The following is a 24,938-nucleotide window of genomic DNA, read 5'->3' as shown; positions in this document are numbered from 1 at the left end:
ATTGAATTATGGTTATTCTCTCATGACATGTTTAGAAAATCTACATTATTGATTACTTCATTATATCTTGACATGTATATAGGTTCATGTCCGAAGATCTAAGAGGAAAGAGGACAATGATGCCTCCTCTCTGGCTAGCAGTTCGAATGGTGATTTACCATCTTTCCACATGCCAATTGTTCAAAAAAGCAAGTTGCTTATTGTTGATCTTGCAGGATCTGAAAGAATAGACAAATCTGGTATGCTTCTACTGTCATTCCATTATATCCCAGTAAATTATCATCTATTACATTTTATACTGCCAAATTACAAGACAACTTCTATCTATTGAATTTGAAAGTTAATTACTGTTTCATTCTCACACTACTACTCTATATAAAACCTAGATTATTTAGGAAATTCGTTGTTACATAAACCAGAACCTTAACCTTACCGACAATCTCTGTTACATCTAAGGAGTTTTCCTCATGGATTTTTAGGCATTAGTCATTAAGTTTGAGAATGTTTATTGACCAGCTCTTAACATGAATTCAACCAGCTTAATTAGTTTGGACTTTGGAAACCTAACCAAGGCAACTTGGCTAAAAGAAGGGCATCTTTGAAAATAGAAGTTGGAAGGTACATGGTCTAAGTTTCTCTCTTATAAATGGAAAAGATATATTATGTAGGTTATTAGCCCATATTTCAAATGCTTACTATTTTTTGTTTTGCACAATTTTTTAAAAGGTGTTATGCATATCCTTTTGCAGAGAATGATGCAAAATTCGAGGAATAAAATGTGCCTGATGTATTATGCGTCATGTTGATGATTTTTTGTGTCACGCTAGGATCAACTATTTTGTGTTCACACATGCTCTTATTTTGAACAACTTGATGCAAATGCAAGCAGCTGCCAATATATATTATATGCATGTATGTATAGTTGTATACATATATTCGTTCATAGGTATTTTACTATTTCTAGATCATATCCAACAGTTAATGTTTTCATTTTGTAACTCTATCCTTGAATTTGGATCTGTGCAAACTACTAGTTTTTTATGGTCTATCTATTATAACTCTACCGATTTTATACATGAATACCTACATATTTACATACATGCATGCATATACAGTTATTAAGATATGGTAAAACATATTGCATAAAAAAATATTGATGATTACATTTTTTTCAAGTGTAGAGGCTTGAATTTGGGTTGGTGGCTTGGGAAAACCTAGAAAACTTAAGGAAACATGAAAAGGGTTGCAAGGAAAAATTTCAAAACCTTGACTTAGAATTATACATTGATTAGAAACTCCAAGGACCTCATATATTCAACTTGAAATAGATGGGTTAAGTTGCTGATTGGAAGATTTATGAAGTACAGTAGTACACAGTTTCCTACATGTATCAAGTAAAAATATTGGTATGAAGATCCATAATATGTTGTTGATAAGATAATAATGCTTCTTTTTGAATTTAATTCTTTAGATTTGTTGAAATTTATTGGTTTGATAATTGTAAATACTGGAATCCACGGTCCTTTTACAGGTTACTCTATCATTGCATTTTCTCAACAATAGTGATAAAAATTTGCAGGCAGTGAAGGTCACATGCTTGAAGAGGCTAAGTTTATTAATCTATCACTCACTTCTCTTGGAAAGTGTATTAATGCGTTAGCTGAGAACAGTCCTCATATACCAATAAGAGACTCCAAACTCACAAGGCTGCTTCGTGATTCATTTGGAGGTGTTCTTCTTGACCTTGTTCTGTCATTTCCAGATTGTCTTGATGCTTTGCTTGTCACTATATTGTAATATTTTATAGGGCTTTTAGTTGAGTTGAGTTGTGCTATAGATATTTTGCCTTTAGATTTGATCTATTAAATTGCTACTTGTACTTGTCTAGTTGGACTTGTCTAGCATTGTGTTTGCAGCTTTCTAGTGAAAATATATGAAGCATGGACATGGATATAAAAATGGTACAAACACATCGTTATTACAAATTTTTAAAAATTATGATATGATATGGTATGCATAAAAGGCCTGGTATACATCGAGATGGACCAGTACCACGTAACATAATATATTCTTTAGGTATGCATAAAAGGAAACCATAAAATATAGTGAATTTTCCTAGAAACATAGTCCATGTTCCATACAACAACATCAAAGTTCACAAACTTCATCAAATAGTTATCATTCAACAGCGAGGACCATGGTCCGTACTCTATATAATGGCATCAACATCACAACATCTAAAGTTACCGTCCATTGTATCCATTATCAAAATGTCAACGTTCATCAAAAAGAAAAGCCTTCCTCTCATTCTTGGAGCATCAGATAAGTAACTCGAGCTATCCTTGGGAGTATCCAGCCTCTTTTATATTCCAAAGAGCCTCTCTTTTATATTCCAAAAAAGAGGATACTTAAAATAAGTATCCAACAATTGTCCTGGTTATATTTAACAAGTTTCAGCATCCTCTACATTGTAGATAAAAAGCATGTATGCAATTTGAATTATGCATTTATGTTAGGCTAAAAAATTAGCTGTCCATCTATTACTCATTGAGTTAAACTATTTTATGTTAGCTCTTGTTTACATAGTTGAAAATGGAATATGTGACACTGATTGAATAGAGATTTATTAAAATATTAACTGTTACATCAGTGTTTACATTTTTGTTTGCTTTCCAATCATGCTAATGGATCTTTTTAAGGATTTCTTATTTATCTCTTTGTGTTCAGGCACTGCAAGGACATCTCTTATTGTAACAATTGGTCCATCTGCACGACATTATTCTGAAACGGCAAGCACAATCATGTTCGGGCAGAGGGTTAGTACTATTCAAAAGTTCGATGGCAATTTTCTTCCTGAACATGTTTAAGTTCGGATAATTAGATGAGAAGTTGCTCCTGTATTCTTCCCTTTCTAGGGCTTGTTTGGATACTCCTGCAGGAATATCCTGCAGGAATTGGGCCTGCTCGCCCGCCCAACCCACATCTTCTATGGGCCTCTCGAAGTCCCAATCTAAATCCCAGCCTGTGGGCCTACAGGAAGCAAAAAAAGGCCTATGAAGGTCTTTTTTTCTCTTCTCACTGGATTTGGGCTGGGAGGTGTTGGGTTAATATGAGCCATGCTTAAATGAACGGCCCAATCCATGAATCTAGCAGGAAATCCAGCTCAATCTTGCTGGATTACCCAAATAGGCCCTCAGAGTTACTAATTTTCTTTTCACTTCTGAAGAGTTTCTATTTCAAAAATCCATTTTACTTGTTTTGTGTCAAGTTTCATTCTTCAAGTAATGTGGAAGGGAAGTCATGTTAGTACTTGCCATAACAAGTTGGATCTTTTCTGGACCAAGAAATTAAGGTACCGGACCATGTTGCCTTGCACAAACTTTGCCAAGCCTGGGCTTGCACCCAAGCGTGGGCTGGTACCACAGTACCAGGCATGCCTGCTTATATCAGTTCATGCTGTACTACGGCTCAACATTTTTGATATCTGGTTGTTTGATATTTTTAGGATTTTATTTTTAATTTTTTGGTATGGCGGTGCTGCACCACTGGTGCATGTACTTATTTATATCAGCCATTGTCCAGGTTGCCCTGTTCCAGAAGCATTTTAAATCCTTTCTTTGGTCCATCTTTTTATTTATATTTTTGATTTAGACTGTAGAGTGTAGAGAAAATGATAGAAGCCTCCAAATAAGTTGGCCAAGTTAAAGAGATGTTTCATTTGTTAGATTGGTTGATGGTAATCTTCACTTTTTGAGGAAAAAGTAAATTCCAATTTTAAGAACTCATCTTGATTCACAAAAATTGGTTTATTGACATACTGTTCCAAAATCGTATTACCATTTTGATTTAATTTGGTTGAAAGCGTCTGGAGGCCAATCCTCTTTGTCCCTGATAAAACATTCTTTCTTGCAATCAGAACTTCACTCTTTCTTGTATTCGGAACTTCGCTGACATAATAATGTTAAGCTTTTAGTCTGTTCTCTTGTGTTTCAGTTTATTGTCCTATTTCTCTTAGTTAGCACCCAGTCTTTGATCTCCCTTGTTTGGGATTATGATGGAATAGAAGAATTTTTCCCTTTTTTTACAAGAGTCAACCAGCTGTTTTTGAGCTGCATTCCTTCAGTTGGATAGCAAGTTTGTATCCCATGTTTCATGGTGTAGTGTGTGTTTTTGTTTTTAATTTGCATTATCTTTTGCTGAAATTTCATAAGTATGTATAGGATTAGTTCATTTATCAATTATTTTTCTTGCTGGACTATCTTTTGAGGTTTTAATAATTCCAGGCAATGAAAATAGTAAACGCAATCAAGTTAAAGGAGGAAGTTGATTATGAGAGTCTATGTAGGAGGCTTGAGTACCAAATAGACTATCTTACATCAGATATGGACAGACAACAAAAACTTAGAGATACTGAGAAAGAGCAAATGGAGAAAAAATTGAAAGTGTATGAAGCATCCTTAGCTGATGCAGAAAAGGAATTGGTTGTGAAGTCTGAGGTAACCTCTATCTTTTCTACTATAATTTGCAGACAAGTCCCTACTGCTTTTTACCAGGTTTTGGTTTTGTACAATAAATCCAGTGTTTTTAAGTTTTTCTTTTATCTTGCTCCTTGTCACTCTTGTTCTATTCCGCTAAATTTTACTCTGTGTTCTTTCATGCTTATGCTGTTGCTTTCTGTCTATCCCCCATATTGTAAAGGGTCGTCGAACTAAATTAGTTATAACAGCTTGTTTTCGTAATTACATCTCGAAATCCAGGATCCAACTTTTCATGCTGTTGTTGAGATTTTGTTTTTTGTCAATTTCTGTTCTTTGTTTTTGATTTTTTTTAAAAATTAGTTCTGCTTTGCTTTTTTCTTATTTTTTTGGGCAGCATTTTGAGAAAGAAAATATCCATCTAGAGTTAAAGATCAAAAGTTTGTTGGAGGAACTAAACACTCAGAAGGGCGAAAACAATCATTTGTTTGAAGAGGTTGTTCATCTAGAAACATGCTTGAAGCAGAGCAAGGTACTTTTGATTTCTTTTCATGTATTGATTTTTTTTTTTAATTTCTTAATTTTATAGATAATGTTTATTTCTTGTAGATTTGTTTAAGTTTGGATACAATATGAATGTTGAGGTCAAAGCAACATGTGAGTTGACTGAAATTATATACATTCGGGTATTTTTGACATCTTTTAATGTAGATAATTTATGTATGCAGTGATTTTTTTTCACAAAATCATAGCATAAATTTGCTAAATAATTGACAAAATTTGTAGATATATGTTTATGAAGTTGTATGCTGGATTAAGGTCAACATAGGAACAATAGTTGTTTAAGATATGTCCACGTAAGAGTGACTTTAAATGATAGGATAATTGTAGCTATTACATAGTTGATTTTGTAATTATTTTTTGATAAAGGAGAGGATTGCTACCAAGCCGCTGCAAGATCCTTTCTATGCAAATCATAGGTAGAAAATAGGCGAGGACTTTTGGAAACTAGTTGGATGGGAAGGCCTTTATAAGTAATCACTTCCTGTGAATACCCAGCTAGCAACATTGCTACCCTCTTTATATGTATGCTGGCATATAACCTGCATGTCAAATTTGAAAAATAAAACACATATTGAAGTATCAAATAAGTTGTCCATGTGATTGTCTGCATTTCATGATGAGGGCGAGGCAACCACTTTTATGATTAGTCTCCAGATACTTATCTTGTTGGATATAAGGTGGCCTGTCTAATCACCCAAGTCTTTGTATATGTGGCCAAGATCATCTAGAAAGTATCTAGTTTTCTGTTTGTCTAATTGCTCAGGTTTTTTTGCACATAGAAGGTCAAGATTGTTTAGATGGCATGGGAACAAGAGAGGAGGTGGTCTCCCATGAAGATAAACTTGTAACCCAAATATTCGACTTGGAACCTTAATCGAATGGGTAATGGAAGAACATTGTTAAAAACAGAAATGGATTTCGAGCACTTTATCTCATCGTCATAGCTACCCTTTAACAGTACATTACTACATTTCAATATGCGTGTTAGCCTATCTAACATGGACCTGAGTTTGTCTGTTGAATGTTAGGTGCGCACATAAGCGATAGATTCACCCAATGTTTGCATAACAGATGTCTTTATTTTACATACCCAAGCTTGATAGCAAATACTCATATTTAAGTGTCATATGTCTGGAGTTGAATCAAAATGGTCTGAGTAACATAAGCTCTTAGCCTTAGGGACAAAGGCATCCACTTCTTTGGTCTTCTCAGTAAAAATATTGGCACATTATATGCTCAAAAAAATTTTACTAGACTGTGACCCGAAAAAGAATTTTAATAGGACTTACAACTGCTAATAGAAATAAGTCTGGGTACTTGGAGTTAGGAACAAATGTGAACATATCCACTTCCTTAATTTTCTCTCACTAAAAATTGTGCTGCATTATATGCTCAAAGAATAAGTTACAACCGGCAACAAGAATAAGCCTAAGGTTCTTGGAGATGGGGACAATTGCTTTGCAAGTCAATCCAGTAACAACCCAGCTCTCATGAATATCAAAGCTTTTTCCCCTTTTTTGGTTGGTCAGCCCATAGGAATATAGGATAGTAGCTATTGTCAACTTTAGAGCACGTAATCCAACTTTCCCTCATGTTTCCATTGAGAATGACAATTATCTTAAAGAGCACAAAATGAACCAAAGCTTTGAAAGTTTGATTTCGGCTGGAACAAATGAGTTACAATTTTGTTAATCTTGGTGGTTTTGACTCCTATTACAATTAATTAGATTGGAAATTTAAGAAGTCAGTTGAAATCAATGAACCACCATAATTAGAGTTAAAAATTTGTTTAAATCAAGAAAATGAGTTAGATACATCTGCAAGTCCATCATCTCGTTTTTGACCTTGGGATGGGTTGTTTTGATGACTTTGCATTGAGATTTGACAGTTGAGACAATAAGGAAAAAAGAAAAACTGTAAGAAAGGATCTCTTATTGTGCCCATGACATTTTGGGATGGTAAACTTTTTTTGCTGCTCTATGCCCATTTTATGCACGTAATATGCAATCGGGACTCTAAGATATGCTACTTTATTCCTTTTTTTTTGTTTTAAACATTTACCAAACTATACTGCATTGTATTAATGAATAGAAATATTCTAAACATAGCCTAGAAATATAAGATCACAAATCTTCGTACATCCATGTTCACTGCTAACAAACATGTGTTGCCACGCCTTGAGATTCCAAATTTTGAGTTGCAAGGTTTGAACATTTTAGTTGATTAAATATGAGTACAAAAGTAAAACCAGTTCTGAACCGTCTTTAAACAGACCATATGATTGCACACGACAAATCTTAGATAAGATCTAGTTGCGGAACTTGATCGTAGCCTATTATACATGTTACTATATTATCAAAGATATAAACAAATAAATGCAAACTACAGTATTGCAGGTCTTGCTTGAATCTTTCACTAGATCCAAAAGGTAACTTCATGGTACTGAGTCCTTCCTTTTCTCCCTAAACGGTTCATCCCAATGTCACCAATCACTCCAGAATGGCTATATAATTGTTGGAGTGAGCAACTACTTTATAAGTATCTTTATCTCGGTATAAAGAATTTAACTTTTTATCAGAATGTAAATTATAGATCAGAACATATTGTAAAATCCCTAATAAAGTTTGAATAACACATTTTAATAATGAAATATTAAAATTAGAGTTTTCCCAAAAAGTTCCTGTGCAACAATCAAAACAGACATTTAATATCCTTGAGACCACATATATCCTCATTGCTAATGCTCATGAGGTCAGATATATCCTATATATTAAATGGAACTGTATGATTTAGATTCGTGATAAAAACTACATGGATATATAAAATCATACGTACACATTAAAAACATAGTTTTGGTACACATAATGTTGTGCAACGGTAAGCACATATATTGATAGCACCGTGGGAAGCTTGCATACTGCAGATTACCTTGGTTTTCAACTTTTATTTGACTTGCCATGTATTTTTTATTTTTATAATAATTGTGTCCAATCTGTTTATTGGGCCTTAAAATCCTTGTAAGAGAAAAAGAATATTAATGTTGCACTGCTTTAGAGCATCTTGAATAGTATGTAGGTTTATTCAGTGTCAAGACAGCACCCATCTTGCCTCCTTTCTCCTCTGTGGCTCCTCCCTCGCCTACAATGACTCAACTCACCCCCCTTTCCTCTTCTTCTCTGTCTCCATTTGCCCCCTCCCATCTCCTTTGCCAGCAATGAAGCTGCTTCTCTCCAACCCTATCCAAATCAGATAACCTCTGGAAGTCAAGCAAGACAGGGTGATTCCCCTGGTCCATGCTAGAGAGAGAAAATGATTGGAGAGGAAGGACTTGGTTAAGTTAGGGCTCTAGTGAGAGGATGGGGGGAAGGGTGGAGGAGGGGATTAGGGCTGGAGTCAGCTTAGGTAGTAAGGAGAGAGCAGGTGGAAGTTTAGATGGTTAACTTTAATATCTTTTTAATTTAGAATGAATGTTTAGAATTTATTTTATTCATTTAATTAATCATGGATGACTTGAAATAGTCTGAACTTGAGCAGGTTGGGTTCAGTTTTCCGTTATCCTGCCTGATGAATTTTGTGTCATGTATGGGTTAGGCAGGTTTTGACCCAATCCAAATTTGACCTAACGCACCACACGTAAATTGCAACCCCTATTCCCAAGTAGTCGTGCATTATATCACACCCCATAAAAAAATGATGCCTATAGTATGACATTATTCATGCACTGGCATGTTGTGTTTGATGGAAATTAGGATGGTATATAATGCTTGCATTGATGCTTCTCTACCTGTGTGTTTGTTCCCATAACTACGCTGCACATCAAAGTTCTATTCTGGCCACTCCTTGAATGAATTAGGTGAACAAAAGATTTAGAAAGTAGGTAAAAGATGCTACTTTCTCTTGTTCCCTGTTTTCTGCAGTGTTACACTGTGCACATCATGTTTATTTGTTGGGATTATCCATTTTTATGGCATTTCTTTCTTTTTTCAACATATAGCTCTAAATACTAAATGAGTAAAATATATGTGCATTTGTAAATACTTTGCTGCTTGTAGCTAGTAGAGTTGTACATCTAATGCTAGTTTTTGTTGTTAGTAGCAGCACCAGCTTGAAAGTTCTACATATCAGAAGGTACTTGCAGACACTACTCAGATGTATGAGAAGAAAATAGCAGAACTACTTAAGCATCTAGAAGATAAAAACTCCCATTGTGCAACTTTAGAAGCCCAGATGGCTGAAATGCAGCAGCAACTGGATGATAATCAGAAATTACTGCAGGTAAAATTAGAAACAATAAACAAGGTCACTTCAGTCAAGTTTTTCCTGGTTTTACTCATTTTACTATCTAAATTTTTTGGATATTAGGATTTTGAGCCCTTATTATTGTGGGGAAACTTTTGACTCATCTTTCTTTGTATGTTTTAGAGTTTTATTAGGATATAGAGTACTCCTATTTTGACTCAACAAGTCATTGCAGTTTCTCACTCTGCTGCAAAAAACCTTGGGACAGAGAACTAATATTTGCATATGTGGTAGGGATTTTACTAATTTTCTGATCAATAGTCTGTAATCTGTTAAGTTTTTCCATATGCATCTGTAAGCTGCTCCCCCCCTTTCTTTAACATCTCATTTTATGGCTTCATTTGGCATTCGTGACATGCTTCTTGTTGGACTTTGTGTCATCAGTCATAACTGTACCTATGTGTAAAATTGTTATTTTTTTATTTTTTTGTTGGTTAATGATTGTGTTTGAGTTTGTTTATCTTCATTGTGTTCTACAAATTTTGCTTGAAACATGTATGTGATTGTCTACCAACATGTTGATTCATAGGCTTATGGTTGATGATCATTTCTATCTTGATTCATGAGGAGGACCAATTTGTGGTTTTTATGAGGATCGATGTGTCTAGCAATAAACTCGAATGAAGGGAGTACAAGTTATGTTCAATCAACATGTTTTACATGCATATTATGTATATAGTGTAGAACTTAGGTAATTTTGACATTCTTGTATATCTGTTATTAACCATCTATTAACCAATAATCTATACATGAACGATTTTTATCTCATGATAATTTGATTTGGTGGATGCAACCTCCAATAGGAACCAATAACAATGATTTATATTCTGATTCCAACTAAATATTATAATGCTTGTTGGTTATGAGTATCAAAAATCTTTTGAATATTCATCCTGCTTCCAAATAAAAAACTAAGTATTCTCTTGATGTAGTTAGTAGTAATTGATTATATTTTTTGTATTCTAAAATTAAGTAATGTCTTGTCCAGTCTCGTACAATAATGTGTAAATATTTGTATGACAAAATTGGGAGACCTGTATTTTCCATCAAATCGACACTAATCATCTCATCTAGCTTCTTGAAACTGGGGTTAGAACGAAAGCAAGTAAAACTCTTTTAATGAAAAGTTTGAAAATACAATCCGATCTTAGAAGATTATTGAATATTGTAGAGAAAATTGAGAATTTTTTGGATTATATATAAGACAAAATTGAAACTTTTGATAGCTTATAACACAGAACCTTATAATTATTTGAATGTCTGCTGCCCCCACTTTAAAACATGAACTAAATGAAATTGTTTTCCACAGTTCACTTGCTGAGAGACTACAACCATTGTGTAAACTTATAGTCCATGCTTTAAAAGAACTTTGAGGCTTAAAAAGCTTCTACTCAACTACCCAAGTTTAGTCATAAGAAAAATCCCTAAGGCATCTACTTTGAGGTCATGTTAAATCATATACTTGAATAAAATGTGAAGCACATAGGACACTGATTTCTTTGCTACCAAGAAGGTGAAGAGGAAGGAATAATTATGCTAGGCATAAGATGCTCTCCGTAGGTGTGTATTAAACAAATGATTTATGAAATGCTATCTAGCTTGGTTTTGGCTATCACTTCATGAAAACTCAACCAGAAATAAAATTAGTCTCATATATATGATCCAAACCAGACCCAGCCTGCGTCTCAGTTTAGCTTTCCAACTATCTGTTGACTATTAATCGGGTAGAGTCAAAATGTGTTGTCCAAATGTCTGAATATCTCTAACTATCCTAGTAGTGGGCGACAGGGGTCTACAATGCTATCCAAACTAGGATAAATTGATGTCCAGAGCTCATGCACTTCCTTCCAAGGTCAGCAAAATCAGTACCAGAAACCATATTGGTGTGTTACTGGTTCAGTATAGTGTGGTATGTACCTTATATTGAGACATGCCTCCAATACGTTTTCTCACTCCTAGCCATATTATCACCCTAACCGAGTGGTATGTGGCGGTTCCACTCATTTTGGATCAGTACAGAGGCTCATATGCTGTCTAAAACTTGTTTCCATACCTTTACTGTACATCAGTACAGGTCAGTATGGCAGATCTTGCTTCCTTCCTTTGAATGCCTTTTCTCTTGCATACTTTGGCCATGGTTTGTCATTGTTTTCATCTTCCATGCTCATCATCTATTTTCAGTTTCCTTATTGCAAATGATTCCTTAAATAATGTACTTGAAAAAATGTTCACATTAAAGAAAATGTGATTGATGAGCTCCAACAGGAGATGTCAAAGCTGAACAAAGAGGCTGCAAGTAAAGTTCAGTCCCTAGAAGCAGAAAACAATGAAATCTTGCTGGGAAAGGTACAATCAGCATAACATTATTGTATATTCATAATTGAAAGATCTTCTGCATGAGCTTCTATTTCATATTTGCCAAAAATCATTTCTCCTTAATATCTTGAATCATTGAACTTTTGTTCTTTTATGCAGGAATCGTTAAATAAAGAGCTTAAATCTCTGCAAGAAAAACTGTTATATGAAGAAATGCAAAGACAGACTCTTGAAGTTGACATTGTCAAATTGAAAAATGTCTTGAATAACCACAGTACTGAACTTGAGGTAACTGGTATTGCTTGGTGTAACGATTAATATTCATCATTTAAGTTGTTCATGAAATGAGCTGTGCTATAATCTTTGGCTGCCTTGACAGTATAAAACGTCGCATCAGATGGACAGTGCAATTAGATCTACATCAGGATTAGGTGGTGCATTAAACATCCCCAAGCCAAACAAGTCAAGGGAGACGATGTCTACTCAAAGGGATACTATTTCCAAGATCTTTGAAGAAGGCATGATTTTATGCATTAAGCTTAATGTGCCTTAGTCAATGTCTTTTTGTCAGTGTCTTGATGTGTTCTGTTCTTCTGACTCATCTGATCGTTGGCATTACACATACAGTTGGCCTTTCAAATATAATAGGTTTGTTAAAATCTGGGGACTTAGATGTGCAAATCCATGCAGTGAAGATGGTTGCTAATCTTGCTGCTGAAGGTACGAAAAATATCCAATTTCTTTCCCACTATTTTCTTATGCATCTGATCAATTTTATGTCTATGATCCAAACTGCTGTTTTGCATTTCCAGATTTCTCCTGGAGATGATCTATATCCACTTGAATGATCAAATGAATGTAACGTCATCATTTATTGGTCTATATGTGCTTGCTTGAGTGTTACTAATCTCTCCGCAAACACTATCCATACTTTGCAGAATTCTGGTTTCTTTCAACCTATAGTAAATACGTCTGATTATAATGAATATTTTGAGCTCATGTGGCAACAAGTTCTGCATAAGAAATAGCATATGTTTGGTCATTAGATACGTACTATCAGCTGTAACTTGACCTTTGGAGAAAACAAAATCAGAATTATTTGCATCTAAGGCTTGCTCATGGATACTTTTCTTAATTTAAGAGATCCACAAATACCCGTTTCTCTTGAATATAGTTCAATTTATTATATCTGGACTTTATTTCGTAAAGATATCCTTGTTTTTGGAGATTTCATACCTAACTATTTTCCACAAAGTGGTGACGAAACGTATAACTTGTACAAATCTTTCCATTTTCGATCCGATAGAGGAATGTGTTTTCAGATATCCAACTTCTCTCTTGCACAGTGCTGCAGTTATTTTATTTTGTTTTGGAGTATTCCCTGGCTGATGTATGTGAAGTACATGTCGTATTTAAAAAGATCTGCAAAGGCCCATCATTTGCACAAAGCTTCAATAGTTCTGATTTTTATATCCATTTCTTAACATGCTGCAGTAACTAGTCTGTAAGTGAACAAAAACTTTGTTCTCTTTCCTTATAAGAGCACATTAAGTGGATTTTAAGTGTCAGTTAGTACAAGACAAGTGAAGTGTAAGTTAATAAATTTCATTCCAAGGCTTAAATATGTTTTACCTGCACTACATTGTATGAGGCATCATGTTTGCATATTTATGTTTTGTGTATCGTGTAATTGGTCTTCAGAAAGTAGTTGGGCAGGCCTGCATAGGCAATGGGAACCAATATGATTCCCGATGACTTTATCCACTGTAATGCTAATGTAATAATGTACATGGTAGTTCATCTTTCTTGTTCGCTCTGTTGTCTGTCTTAAAGTAGCTCTAAGGTTTGGGTTTTGGATAACTGCGTTGTCTGGTGAATCATTATCCATGGTGTTTAGTCCTACTGACCGGTATTCACTATATCTCTGCTATCAACTATTGAAGCTTTTTTCAGAGCAGAATTGACCTTTTAAACTGGAGTAACAGTACTGCTATTTACGTTACCTCTAAACAGGAAGGATGCTAGGGAGATCTACTGCTCTTCTTGCAGATGTCATCTTCATGTGGTTGATTGGATATTTCAATGATGACCACCTTAGATGCTTCTCTATGTGGCAGCATATAAAATGATATTTTACACCCTTTTCAGTTGCAGTTTCCCTTTAACTTTGCAGATATAAACCAGGAAAAGATTGTTGAGGAAGGAGGGTTGGACGCTCTACTTACGCTTTTAGAATCATCAGAGAATACATCCATCCATCGAGTTACTGCTGGTGCTATAGCTAATTTGGCAATGAATGGTAATAGAATTTATATCCGAAGATGGCATGATTATATTATGTTTGAGTAGTTAGTTTGTGGTTTTAAGAATGTAAGTTATATTATTTCATGGCATTTAGAAAATAGAATTCGTTTAGGTAACTTATTACATAGTGATAGAGAAAATTTAACATTCAATGCTTGCAGAATTTTGCAACAAATATAAATGAAGTAACCCCAAATGAGGATGGTTTATGAGTCCTCTTTTCTGTTCAGGTGTCCTATCCAGGGCTATGTTTTTCAACAATGCTAGCTTTTGAATCATCTATATGCTCTTAAACTATTAGAAATACAACTATGACATATTCAACATGAAGATCACCACATATTACTATCTTAACCTAAATGTTGGAACAAGAATCTTTTTATCTAATTGTCATTGAAGATGCATCTTAACACTCTGCCAACGTGGTCTTTGTCAAGGAATACTTGTAGAGGCCATAAAGTTTATTCAACCATACAATGCTCAATCTTTTAATTTATAGTCATAAGTTAATGCTTTATGCTTCATTTATTGACTCTTAATTATATCGGCTTTGCATGCCATGGAGCCATTCAGTGTGTAGTTTATTCGACAAGTAGGGAAGCCTGGTTTAAAATAACATTGTGCAAGACCTTTAGCAAAATATAGTTAACTAGTAGGGTTGAATCCATCAGATGATGAGAAAACAAAATATCTGATACCTAGTTATTGACAAAAAATTGATCCATAAATAATGAATACCATTTCTTAACCTAGGTCAGCCTTGCATATGGAGCCAATTTCCTTTCATAGATCAATTGACGCGGAAGAATACTTTGACATAATCTTGTGCTAGAAAGGACGATTGCTAAGGAAAAAATCGAAGAAGATTCTAATACCATATAGCATGGGTATTTTGATCTTTTACTAGTGGATCCTCTATCTTAATATTACTTGAATATGTTCCTTGCACACTCATTGCAACATGTGTCTCTGGTGCTGATAGATGCCCTGTGTGCTGCTCATGATCTATAAATATGTAATTGTTAAAGCATCTTAAAATGAATTGGAATAGTGGAAATGACATATATAGCTGTAGCATTGATTAAAAAAAATTAGTTTATCCACCACAAATTGATCAGATTAATTATTTTTTTTGCTTGATAAGAATTAAATGTATCATTAATTTAGTTATCCATTTCCTTGATTTTGAAGAGATATAATAACTTGGCATTTGCCTAGTCTTGGACTTAGTTAACTATCTTGCCCAAATTTTGGAATGAATAAGCACTCTTGAACTTATCTCTATTTTTTTTAATCTTTGTATATGGATCACAAATTAGAATTTTCAAACAAAAAAAAAGATTTGGGATAAATTAAATGCAGTCGAACTCAAGAGTGATTGATGCTTTGTATATTAGGACAAAATAGATTCAAGACCAATGTGCTTTATATGACTTGGGTAAATATTTTAAGATTTTGGCATGGAATGATAAACTTGTTCCCTTCTACGGCATTAGTAGAAAATTGGTACTTCATTCCCCTTAATCATTGTTTTTGTTTTAGATAGTTAAAAATCACATGTAATTTCAACAATCTATACAAAAATTATTTTGATGAAACTCATGAAGCTTGAAACACAACTTGGGTTATCAATTTGATGGTTTGACAATGCCTGGGCAATAAACAGATATCTAGAACTAATTAATTGTTTATGTCGTTTGTTGATAATGTTCAGTGACATAATGACTAAACCACTCTTAATAATGTTAATCAACCTCTAGAACTTTTTTGCATTAGTATTTTGGAACCAAAACTCTTAGTTACACTCGAAAACATGTGATTCATTACAACAAGCTCATTATGCTCTGTGAGGTTATTGGCACATCAAGACAACATTATCAGACTAGTTAAGTCTTCAAAAGTGTACCCCAAGTTCAAGCACTTCAAAATAAGGCTGCAGAGAAACTAAGCTGTCCATAAACAGGTTGGGCTTGGTCAATAATAAGCTCAGTCAGCTAGGAAATGAGCTGTGCTAGAACATTTTTGAAAGATGGGCTCCTAAAAGTCCGAGCTTGGGACACCACAGATTTGCAAATTGAAAAGAAGCATGGTGTGGCTTGTTAAAAAAAAAATGCTCACTTGGGTTTAGCTTGCATGACAAACAAGCTGAGTTTGGAGACAAAATATCATGCTTGGCTTGATCTTGGCATGAACTAGGCCCGAGCAGCCTACTTCTCAGCTTGCTTAATTTCTTTGCACCCCTAACTTCAAGTGAAGGGCACTATGCTTGATTTTTCCCTTGCCACGGTCTCTATGAACATATCTGCCTATTTTCTTAATTGAAATGGCAATCAATTTTTATATGTTTTCTAGTTCCATGAAAGATTGAATGCTTAACAATGCATACCGTTGATTGATTTTTATAAAACAATTTGATAGGACTTTTCAGTAGTAATGTAACCTTTACTAGAAATGGATTTAGCCAAGGTCTGCCGAACTGGTATCGGGGCTTGTATCGGCCAACAATTGGTTCGGGATAGTATGGGGTTTCATATCGTGTTGTTTCGAGATGTACCAAATTAGGGAGAGGGAGGAGAGAAAGAGGGGGGGAGAGAGGGAGGGAGGGGAGAAGAGAGAGAGGGGGAGGCTTACCGGTGACTCTTCTTCTGATGGCTCTTCTAGATCTCCACCATGTTGTCCTCCCTCTGCTGCCGACGTTCATCCGTGTCCACGACCACCTTGTACGTGTTTCAGCGGACCTCTGCCTGCTCACTCGCCCTTAGCGGCATGGCACCCAACATTCGAAAATGAAGAGAGACCAAGAGGAGAAGACCACTGGACAATGAAGTAGAGCGTCGAGGGCTAAACACTAACCCTAATCCTAGCAGAGTGAGAGGGGAGGTGTACTAGTGATGGCTGATGTCGAAGAGGGGAGAGCAAGTAGCATCCGGTGGCGAAGCGATCGAGAGAGCCTCAAAGGTTCTCAAGTCATCGAATGGGAGGGTGGAATTTTATAAATAAATTGATGAGTGGCTGAACCATCCTGCGCTGGCATCGATACGGTTTGGTACAGGTTGAATTACCTGATTTGGGTCAGTTTTGCGATCACTGGGCCTTTAGCCATACTATGTACTCAACGTATGTCATTGATCGGTATTCTTTTTCATGACTAGATCTTGCCCTCATTGTTTGCTTCATGCTTTTCCATGCTAGTAGATTATGCTAATTACTTTACAATAACAAACTATACATCTATGATGCGAAGATCTTATCCTACCATGTTGTACATTTATGCCCAATAGCGCAACCATGATTTAAGATTATCATGGACTATGCAGTTCCAGACACCATAGAAGCTGGGTATATCGGACAGGCCTTAAGGGAGTGCAATTTCTACTCTACATGGTTAAAGACATTCTTTTCTTTGATTGATGTTTTCAATTCTCGATGCTAGATCTTGTACCAGTACCTTGCCAGTATGTCAATGTAGTACGGTATGCCCCTGTATTGACATATGGTACTTCAAGTCAACATAGCACCTAAACCATGTGTCAATGCGATATTATACTGAGCCCTTATATTGTTAAAGTTAACATTTTTATCACAAATCTTCAAGGAATGCAACACAAAAGGATTTAAGAATTAAAGTAGTAGAACATGGACAAGGCAAAGGTACGGAAGGGACATTATAAACAATTACAAACAATCGCTAACCCTAACTTAAACATTCAGACCGATATCCAACCTTTTTGGGATCTTTATGGATCCTCAGTTGTTAAAAAATTCCCATCTACAACCACCTCCAAGTTATTTCAAGCTTAAATAAACTGGAGGAGGGTTAGATCTACATTTGCATTTATGTTAGAGGAAAATTATGTCAAAGGCTTCGAGACTGCAAGTTCCAAACATAGCTAAGTAACTCATTGCTTTTCTTTTTCCCTCTTCTTTTGTAAGCCTCTAGTAGTTGGCTCTTCTTGTTGTCCATTACACAGTGGAGTGGTGACTTCAGTTGTAAGAGAAAATAAACTTGGGAATATCTCAATGGAATGGAGAATACATGACAAGAAATTATCTTTTTCAGTTTTCAAGAGTGGATGGAAATAAATGAAAGTACAATAAATGGCTGAAATCTAACGGAAAAGAGAAGGAAAGAACAAAGGAAGGATGTATGGGAGGCACCATGCAAAATCATTTCATTTTTCAATATGCCCCTATGTATTAAAATAAAAACCAGAAAACCTAATATTGGTTATGATATATTATGGGGTTATTCAGTTGCATTTCTTAAGAAAACCTTATATTGTTGACAGCCATTGGTAATATCTGCATGCAGTCCTGGAAATCATCTAATGTTCAATGATATCATGATTTTGACGGCCATTAGGATCACTTTCCTGGAGCGTTGTTAATCATCATGTATTCAATGGAACCAATATGAGGGGAAATCCAAGACAAATATGGAGTCATATATGATCCCTCTTAAAAACATCCATGTTGTTATATCTCTATCATTTTTATCAAACTAACATTGACACATTTGTCTATTTCATCTTGTCTGATATGCGTAGGGTTGAACCAAGATTTAATAATGAGCAAAGGAGGTGCTCGATTATTAGCAAATATAGCATCTGGGACAGATGACCCTCAAACTCTTCGGATGGTAGCTGGAGCAATTGCTAATTTATGTGGAAATGGTAATTCATGATTGTCAGACTTTTCCATATTTATTATCTATTACAAGAGACGAACTTTTGTTATGTTTCTGAGCTTTTTCAATCATTCCATGATTTTTTCTAAAAAAAGCTAGCATGTAATGAGCACCAGATTTCTTTCTGTTGAAATTTGGTTGGAGTTCCAGATACAGTCTCATTTGGTGGATACTCTCTTTTCCTTGCAATATCTTCTTCTAAATGCATAGGCAATGAAACATATCGAATGTTCATTAATTGATATATGAAAGACTCGAATATAGCCATCATACTGCATTACTTTTAGATTAAGTCAAGTGTTATGTGATAGAAAGCGGTATACAAGCATTGATATTGCATAAGGGCAGATTAGTTATGTTTCTCTTTTGAGTTTGTCTTTAGGGTCCTCTCCTTTCAATTGTGGTGGAAACAAAAATAATCTATTCTTTGAAGGCTGTGTTCAAGTGTCTCTAGGATTTATACCAAGTAAATTGGTTAGTATCATGGTTGGATTTTTCATCAACATTCTTATTTTTGAATAAAATCACAAGCAAAAATGTTTGAAGGACATAATTATTTCTTACATTTATTTCAGCATTGTCATATCCAATTTTATGGGGTCTTCGTTGTACGTATCTGATGCACCCAAATACTGAATTATCTGCACATGATGGTGTTTTAATGGGGATAGGAAAATTGGTCATTTTACATCATTTAAGGTCTTTTCTTTAGTTAAGTAGCTTATACTTGCTTGTCTAAAATTATAACCTAAACTATTTTATGCTCTTTTTTTTTTTTTTTGAGTTCACGTGTTTCCGGTATGTATAAGTGGGGATTAGGATGTACCTAGGGACTTCACAAAGAGAAGATAAATAATCTTCAGATGACCTTTATCAATTTTGAGTATGCATCTGGTATTGTTCAGCAGAATGTACTTTGGTGGTTATTAAGAAATAAACTATATGTAAGGGATACACTGAAATTAATAAGAATATGTATCAAGGGGCAGTACGAAGCGTCAGAAGCAGTAATAGTGCCATGTGACTTTCTAGTTGCAATTACCCTGTAGTAAGGGCTGGACTAAGCTCATTATTTCTTTATACTTCTCGTAAATAAATCTGCTATTTATATCAAGGAAGAGGTCCTATGCTTTATGCTATTTGCAGACTAAAATATATTAATCATTAAACATAGATAGGGGTTGAATGCTAAACTAGATTTGATGAAGCATTTTAAATCTGAAGAATAAAAAATACGTAATGGGTGGAATTTTAGTGAAATGGAATTATTATGAACCCCCAAAATCGGTAGCTAAATGATATTACAATGTGGTTAACTTGACATCTTGGATCAATCATACAAAATGATGTAAATAGGTGAAAATGAATTTTGTTGAATAAACTAGGTCCATAAAGTGGAGAGGTGCTTTTTTCTAAAAAGGAAAAAAAGAAAAAAGTGGATAGATGCTTTTGGGGCTTAATATAATTGACACATGGCGACATAAGTAAACTTCTATGTCATGGCAATAATGAAGATGTGAATGTTTTTGTGGTTGTGAGCTTGAAAGCAGAAAGGGATTGGCTGTAGTGAAGAACAACGGCACAAGCATTTACTATATTATTCCATCAAAGGGGAAAGACTCTTCGGTTGAATGGGTAAGAACACCAGCTCATCCACTCATTTAGACTGGGTAGAGTCTCATGTTCCACAAAAAGAGATTCTAAATAGGCCTCCCGTCTTTTGTTGTGTTTGATCGCAGCTTGCAAGGTTAACTAATTTCTTGGCCCTGAGATCAGCAGCTAGACATCAGGTCAAAGATGCCAATCAGGCTAGACAAGTTCATACTCTGACAATCCCTTCTTCCTCTAGAGTTCAGATGAGATTCTTACTTGAGAATTTCAAGAAACAATAACTTGCTGATGTTCCTGAAGTTAGACACCCTCTTTCTTTCTCTCTTTCTTTCTTTCTTTATTTCTTCTTCTTCTTCCCTTAAAAATCAGAGGCCTATAATTGCTATGCATGAGAAGGCCAAGTCAACGGTCCGGCTTCTAAATTTGAATGATTCATCATGCAATTCAAACTACCATACACATAAAAAATATGTTAGTGCAGGTTGCAAAGATCCTTTACTCTTCTATCACTACTCCATGATTCATGACCAACAATAGACAGAAACTTGGACATTCATTCAGTTTACTTAGATTTGAAGAAATGTATGATGCACAAATTAACAAGCTCCATGTATAGTCTACACGAGGGTAAGCCTTGGCATTACGGTAAGATTACTCTATTCTGACCTGGGTGCCATAGGTTCGAAACATGAAAATAACCTTTCCACATGCGGGGTAAAGGTTGTATACATCTGACTCTCTCCATCCTGCAGTAGCGGGAGCCTCATGTACTATCTCTGGCCACCCTTTTTTCATGTATAGTCTATGCCTTTATTGCTTTGCCTCTATTTGAACAATCATCAGCTTTGAAAAAAGTCGAAAAAGATCAGATTATTCTTTCTGTAATTTTCTGTTAAACTGGCTAAATTTCTGTGAGAGTTATAAGTCCTTTGTTTGCAACAGGTAGGGTAATAGTTTAATATCTGATATTATTTTAAAGCCAATGAACTACGTATCTTGTTATAATTTGTAACAAGCATATCCCTGTATGGCATCATTAAAATTTTTTATTACTTGCAATAAGATTCAAAATATAGTGTTGATTCAGGATAGCCTCTGCTAGAGTTACACATCCTTCAAAATGGTTTGCAATGGTCATTTCGTTTCGTTTTAGAAATGCAACAGGCAATTTGAGAAAGAGCTCTCAAATCTTATGCCATCGTTTGGCTGAAAGTTCTCCAATGTGCTGTCTTGATAGTACTTCCTATGCTCAATGATCAAATGTTACAACGTCCCCCCCAACACCCCCCCCCCCCCCTCCATGCACTTGTGCATGATCATTTGTGCTAGTATATGCATGATACAAAGAGTATTAAAATGTTCTTCATGAATATTGATTTGATTCTGTATGTTTGTTCCTATTGCATCATTGTAATATAACATTGAATTCTTATCTTACAGAAAAGTTACAAGTGATGTTGAAAGAGGATGGCGGAATAAAAGCACTTTTGGGAATGGTCAGATCTGGAAATAATGATGTGATAGCACAAATTGCTAGAGGAATGGCGAACTTTGCAAAATGTGAATCACGAGGAATCAAGCAAGGTTCTTTTCCTATGATTTTGTCTTGCCTATAGTGTGCAATTATTGCTTTCTGGTGAGCTTAAGTTATTTTGTTAAGATATAGTATGGTCAGTACTTGCATTTTCTGAAATGTTGGGTCAACTGATTGTATAAATCACCTGGCAGGCAATGATGATCCGGAAGATGAGATCTCGTAAAGTGTGCTTGAATAATATTTGTTAGTGATACCGGATTAATCTTTGAAGTGTCTACTAAAGTACTTATAGTCAGTTCAATCAGAGAGTGGCAGGATATTAGCTTCATGAAGTTCAATGAATCCACAATTTAGTTATTCACTAACATTCCAGTTCATAAGTCTTGTTGATACAAAAATGGTCACATTCAGGCTACTGGTGTATTTATGGTAGAAGAGCCAACTATGTTATGGCAGCATTAGTAATTACTTTCTTCAAATGTGCTGTTTATGTTATGACCTTGACTATGCAAAGAGGTTTCCAGTGTTGTACAAAAGAAGGTGCGGACAGGCATAAAATATCAATCTATACAATTCATTTGGGCAAGCTTTATGGTTCTTAACCTCTATTCTTAAATGTGATATTGATGTGTATGATGCTTCACTAGTAGAAAGTTGTTACTGTGATATAATTTATAAAGATATTAATGTATGCTTTCATATATTTGAACTGTAGGATACAAACGAGGGAGGTCTCTTCTTATTGATGATGGTGCACTTAATTGGATGGTTTCCAAGTTAACAACATTTTCAGCTCCAATAAGGCGCCACATTGAACTTGCTCTCTGTCATCTGGCTCAAAATGGTATATCTATTTGAGCTTCATGATGCATATAAATATATATATATATATATATTGCATTAAGATCTGATTTATATTCTCTTCCATGATATGCATGTAATTTGGTACTATATCATTGCTTGAATAAGTACAAGAATCCTATCCATCCTAGTGCAATCAACAATGTGCAAGAACAAAGGTTCAGCCTTAGGATTTCATAGAAACCACCTTGTAAATTTGTAACAATGACTAACCCTTATATGAACCTGCTGTAATAATTTCTAAATCAACTAGGACACTTATAAAACACTTGCCAACTAAAACATAGTACTCTTCATTCAAATAAAAACTACTAAACCTTTGGTAATTTGATTTGTTTGAAATTCAACTCTAATATCATGCTGAAATTTCAAGACAACTTTTGACTATCATAGCAACCAAATTTGCTAAAACTCAGCATAGAGAACTTGTAGAATTCTAAGTGGGCTTGGAAATTCCTATAGGCATCCTTGTTTGCATCATTTCCATATTCCCTTTCTTTTTTCTGGTAAGATCAGTTTTGTTAAGCAAACAATAAATGCATCACGAACCTGAAGTCACCTTTATTGTATAAAACCATGTTTCTTTTTATCACATGGTCCCCTAGGCTAATAAGAATTGCCATTTGTAAGAACCCCCAAAAAATCCCCTTTAGAGGCTCTGGTGCTTTACCCATTAGATGCATAGCTTGCCTGCCTCATTGTTTGATATGCTTGAATTAAATTTTCTTTAGATTTGATTGCAGCTACCAAATATAAGAAAGAAGTGCTTGGACGACCTCAGAAGGTTCTGCATCTATATTAATCTATTGGACAATTATTTTGAGTCATTTTCAATTAGAAAATTCTGTCACATCTATCTGACTCAGTTTTTACAGGGTAAAATGAAGCCCATGGTTTTACTTGAATAATTTATTATAGGCAGTTTTGCTAGTTGAAAAGGAAGGCAGCTAAAGGGTCCATTTATTATCCCAAGATTCGGTGAAAATAGAGTATAGTGTTCCTAGGATTGGCACCGGCTTTAGATCTTCAATCCATATAGCTCACAAAAGTAACAATTGCCTTGTACAAAACAAATTAATTCATGTAATCCTCGATATATGCATATCTCTTCCCAGTCTTCCATTTTGTACGGAATTTTGGCAAATCATATATCAAATGATAATTGTCTGAATGTACATAATATGTTAAAAACATTGATTAGTTTCAAGAAGAAACAAATATATGGTCTCTTTTTTTGCTTCGTCTTCTGTAATATATCATAATAATTTTTACTCGAGCTGGATTGTGATGCAAGATGATTAGTAGTTTGCAAAATTTATGGAAGGAGAAGCTCCTAATGTTTGTGAAATAATTGGCATGCATCTTGTTGTTATTTTTCAATTTACCATCCTGCCAAGTTCCTAAAATCAAAGCAGATTTAGCATTTTTTTGATTTTAAGTTGAATCTTTTTCCCCCTGATCTTCTTAACATCAATATTTGAATCTAAACTAAGCTAGCATCTTCATTTGTATTTCACCACAAAGATGGGAAAGATTTAAAGCTTGTCTAGTTTCTGCAGAGGATAATGCCAGGGAGTTTGTATCCAGTGGAGGTGTCAAAGAACTAGTTCGTATATCACAGGAGTCCTCAAGAGAAGATATGCGCAACCTTGCAAGGAAGGCCTTGAATTCAAATCCGGCATTTTTGGCAGTGACAAGAAGTGTATGAAAGAGTTTAGGATTTGTAAAATGCCATCTCTTGATCATGGGAACATTGGTTTCCCATTTGTAACTTATATTTGGAGGTTAATGGAAAAAACTGGCTATTGCATATTACCATTGTTATAACTTAAGCTAGACTAACATTTGTAACTAATTAAGCATTGTACTGATTTGCAGCACAAAAGAATCAGATTTTGGAGGCAAATGCAAACAAAGTCATATTGTAAATTGCGGTTAACCAGATGTATAATGAGTACGGTGGAATCCCATCTGTAACCTATATTTGGACCATGATAGGAGAAATCCATGTACAGAAAAATGAAAACGAATTGGAGTATATAATTTTGTAATTCTGGTATCATTTCATAGTCTGTAGCACACAAATTTGCATATTTGAGATTAGACAGAGGACTTTATTTTTTCTTTTAACTGTAAATGGAAAGGATAAAGCTTATCATATATATCTAGTATAATATGGACTTGAATCTCATCGAATGTTATAACAGCGTTGGTAATGGGTATCTACTTTTAAGCGAACATTTGCTTTCCCATATTACGAAGACTGAAAGCAAACCTGTATAAA

General features: G+C 34.9%; 1 protein-coding gene across 6 annotated transcripts in view; it reads left to right on the top strand.

The window, feature by feature from the left end:
* Nucleotides 1-24,469, top strand: part of MRH2 (Armadillo/beta-catenin repeat family protein / kinesin motor family protein) — a 37,072-nt gene extending 12,603 nt beyond the window's left edge. Inside the window, exons 6-21 of one of the 6 annotated variants that reach the window (XR_003383237.4) lie at nt 83-239; nt 1,580-1,729; nt 2,728-2,816; nt 4,284-4,496; nt 4,873-5,007; nt 9,135-9,314; nt 11,604-11,684; nt 11,814-11,942; nt 12,034-12,172; nt 12,282-12,374; nt 13,828-13,953; nt 18,506-18,631; nt 21,697-21,892; nt 21,985-22,333; nt 22,509-22,637; nt 24,214-24,469. Coding sequence is in view for 5 of the 6 variants with exons in the window: in XM_088723467.2 (XP_088579593.2) it covers nt 83-239; nt 1,580-1,729; nt 2,728-2,816; nt 4,284-4,496; nt 4,873-5,007; nt 9,135-9,314; nt 11,604-11,684; nt 11,814-11,942; nt 12,034-12,172; nt 12,282-12,374; nt 13,828-13,953; nt 18,506-18,631; nt 21,697-21,840; nt 22,509-22,637; nt 24,205-24,362 (2,049 nt within the window). In the remaining variant the exon portion in view is untranslated. Of the gene's footprint in view, nt 1-82; nt 240-1,579; nt 1,730-2,727; nt 2,817-4,283; nt 4,497-4,872; nt 5,008-9,134; nt 9,315-11,603; nt 11,685-11,813; nt 11,943-12,033; nt 12,173-12,281; nt 12,375-13,827; nt 13,954-18,505; nt 18,632-21,696; nt 21,893-21,984; nt 22,334-22,508; nt 22,638-24,204 lie in introns of those variants that run through there. The other 5 variants (XM_008777438.6, XM_088723467.2, XM_088723468.2 and 2 more) reach the window with 5 other exon arrangements.
* Nucleotides 24,470-24,938: the final 469 nt, after the last annotated feature.

The sequence above is a fragment of the Phoenix dactylifera genome, chromosome 6 (assembly GCF_051530095.1).
Source record: "Phoenix dactylifera cultivar Ajwa chromosome 6, Ajwa_hap1_PhDact_Kaust_v1.1, whole genome shotgun sequence".
NCBI classification, from domain to species: domain Eukaryota; kingdom Viridiplantae; phylum Streptophyta; class Magnoliopsida; order Arecales; family Arecaceae; genus Phoenix; species Phoenix dactylifera.
The sequence above is the reverse complement of the archived record's forward strand: the minus strand, read 5'-3'. Positions and strand labels throughout refer to the sequence as shown.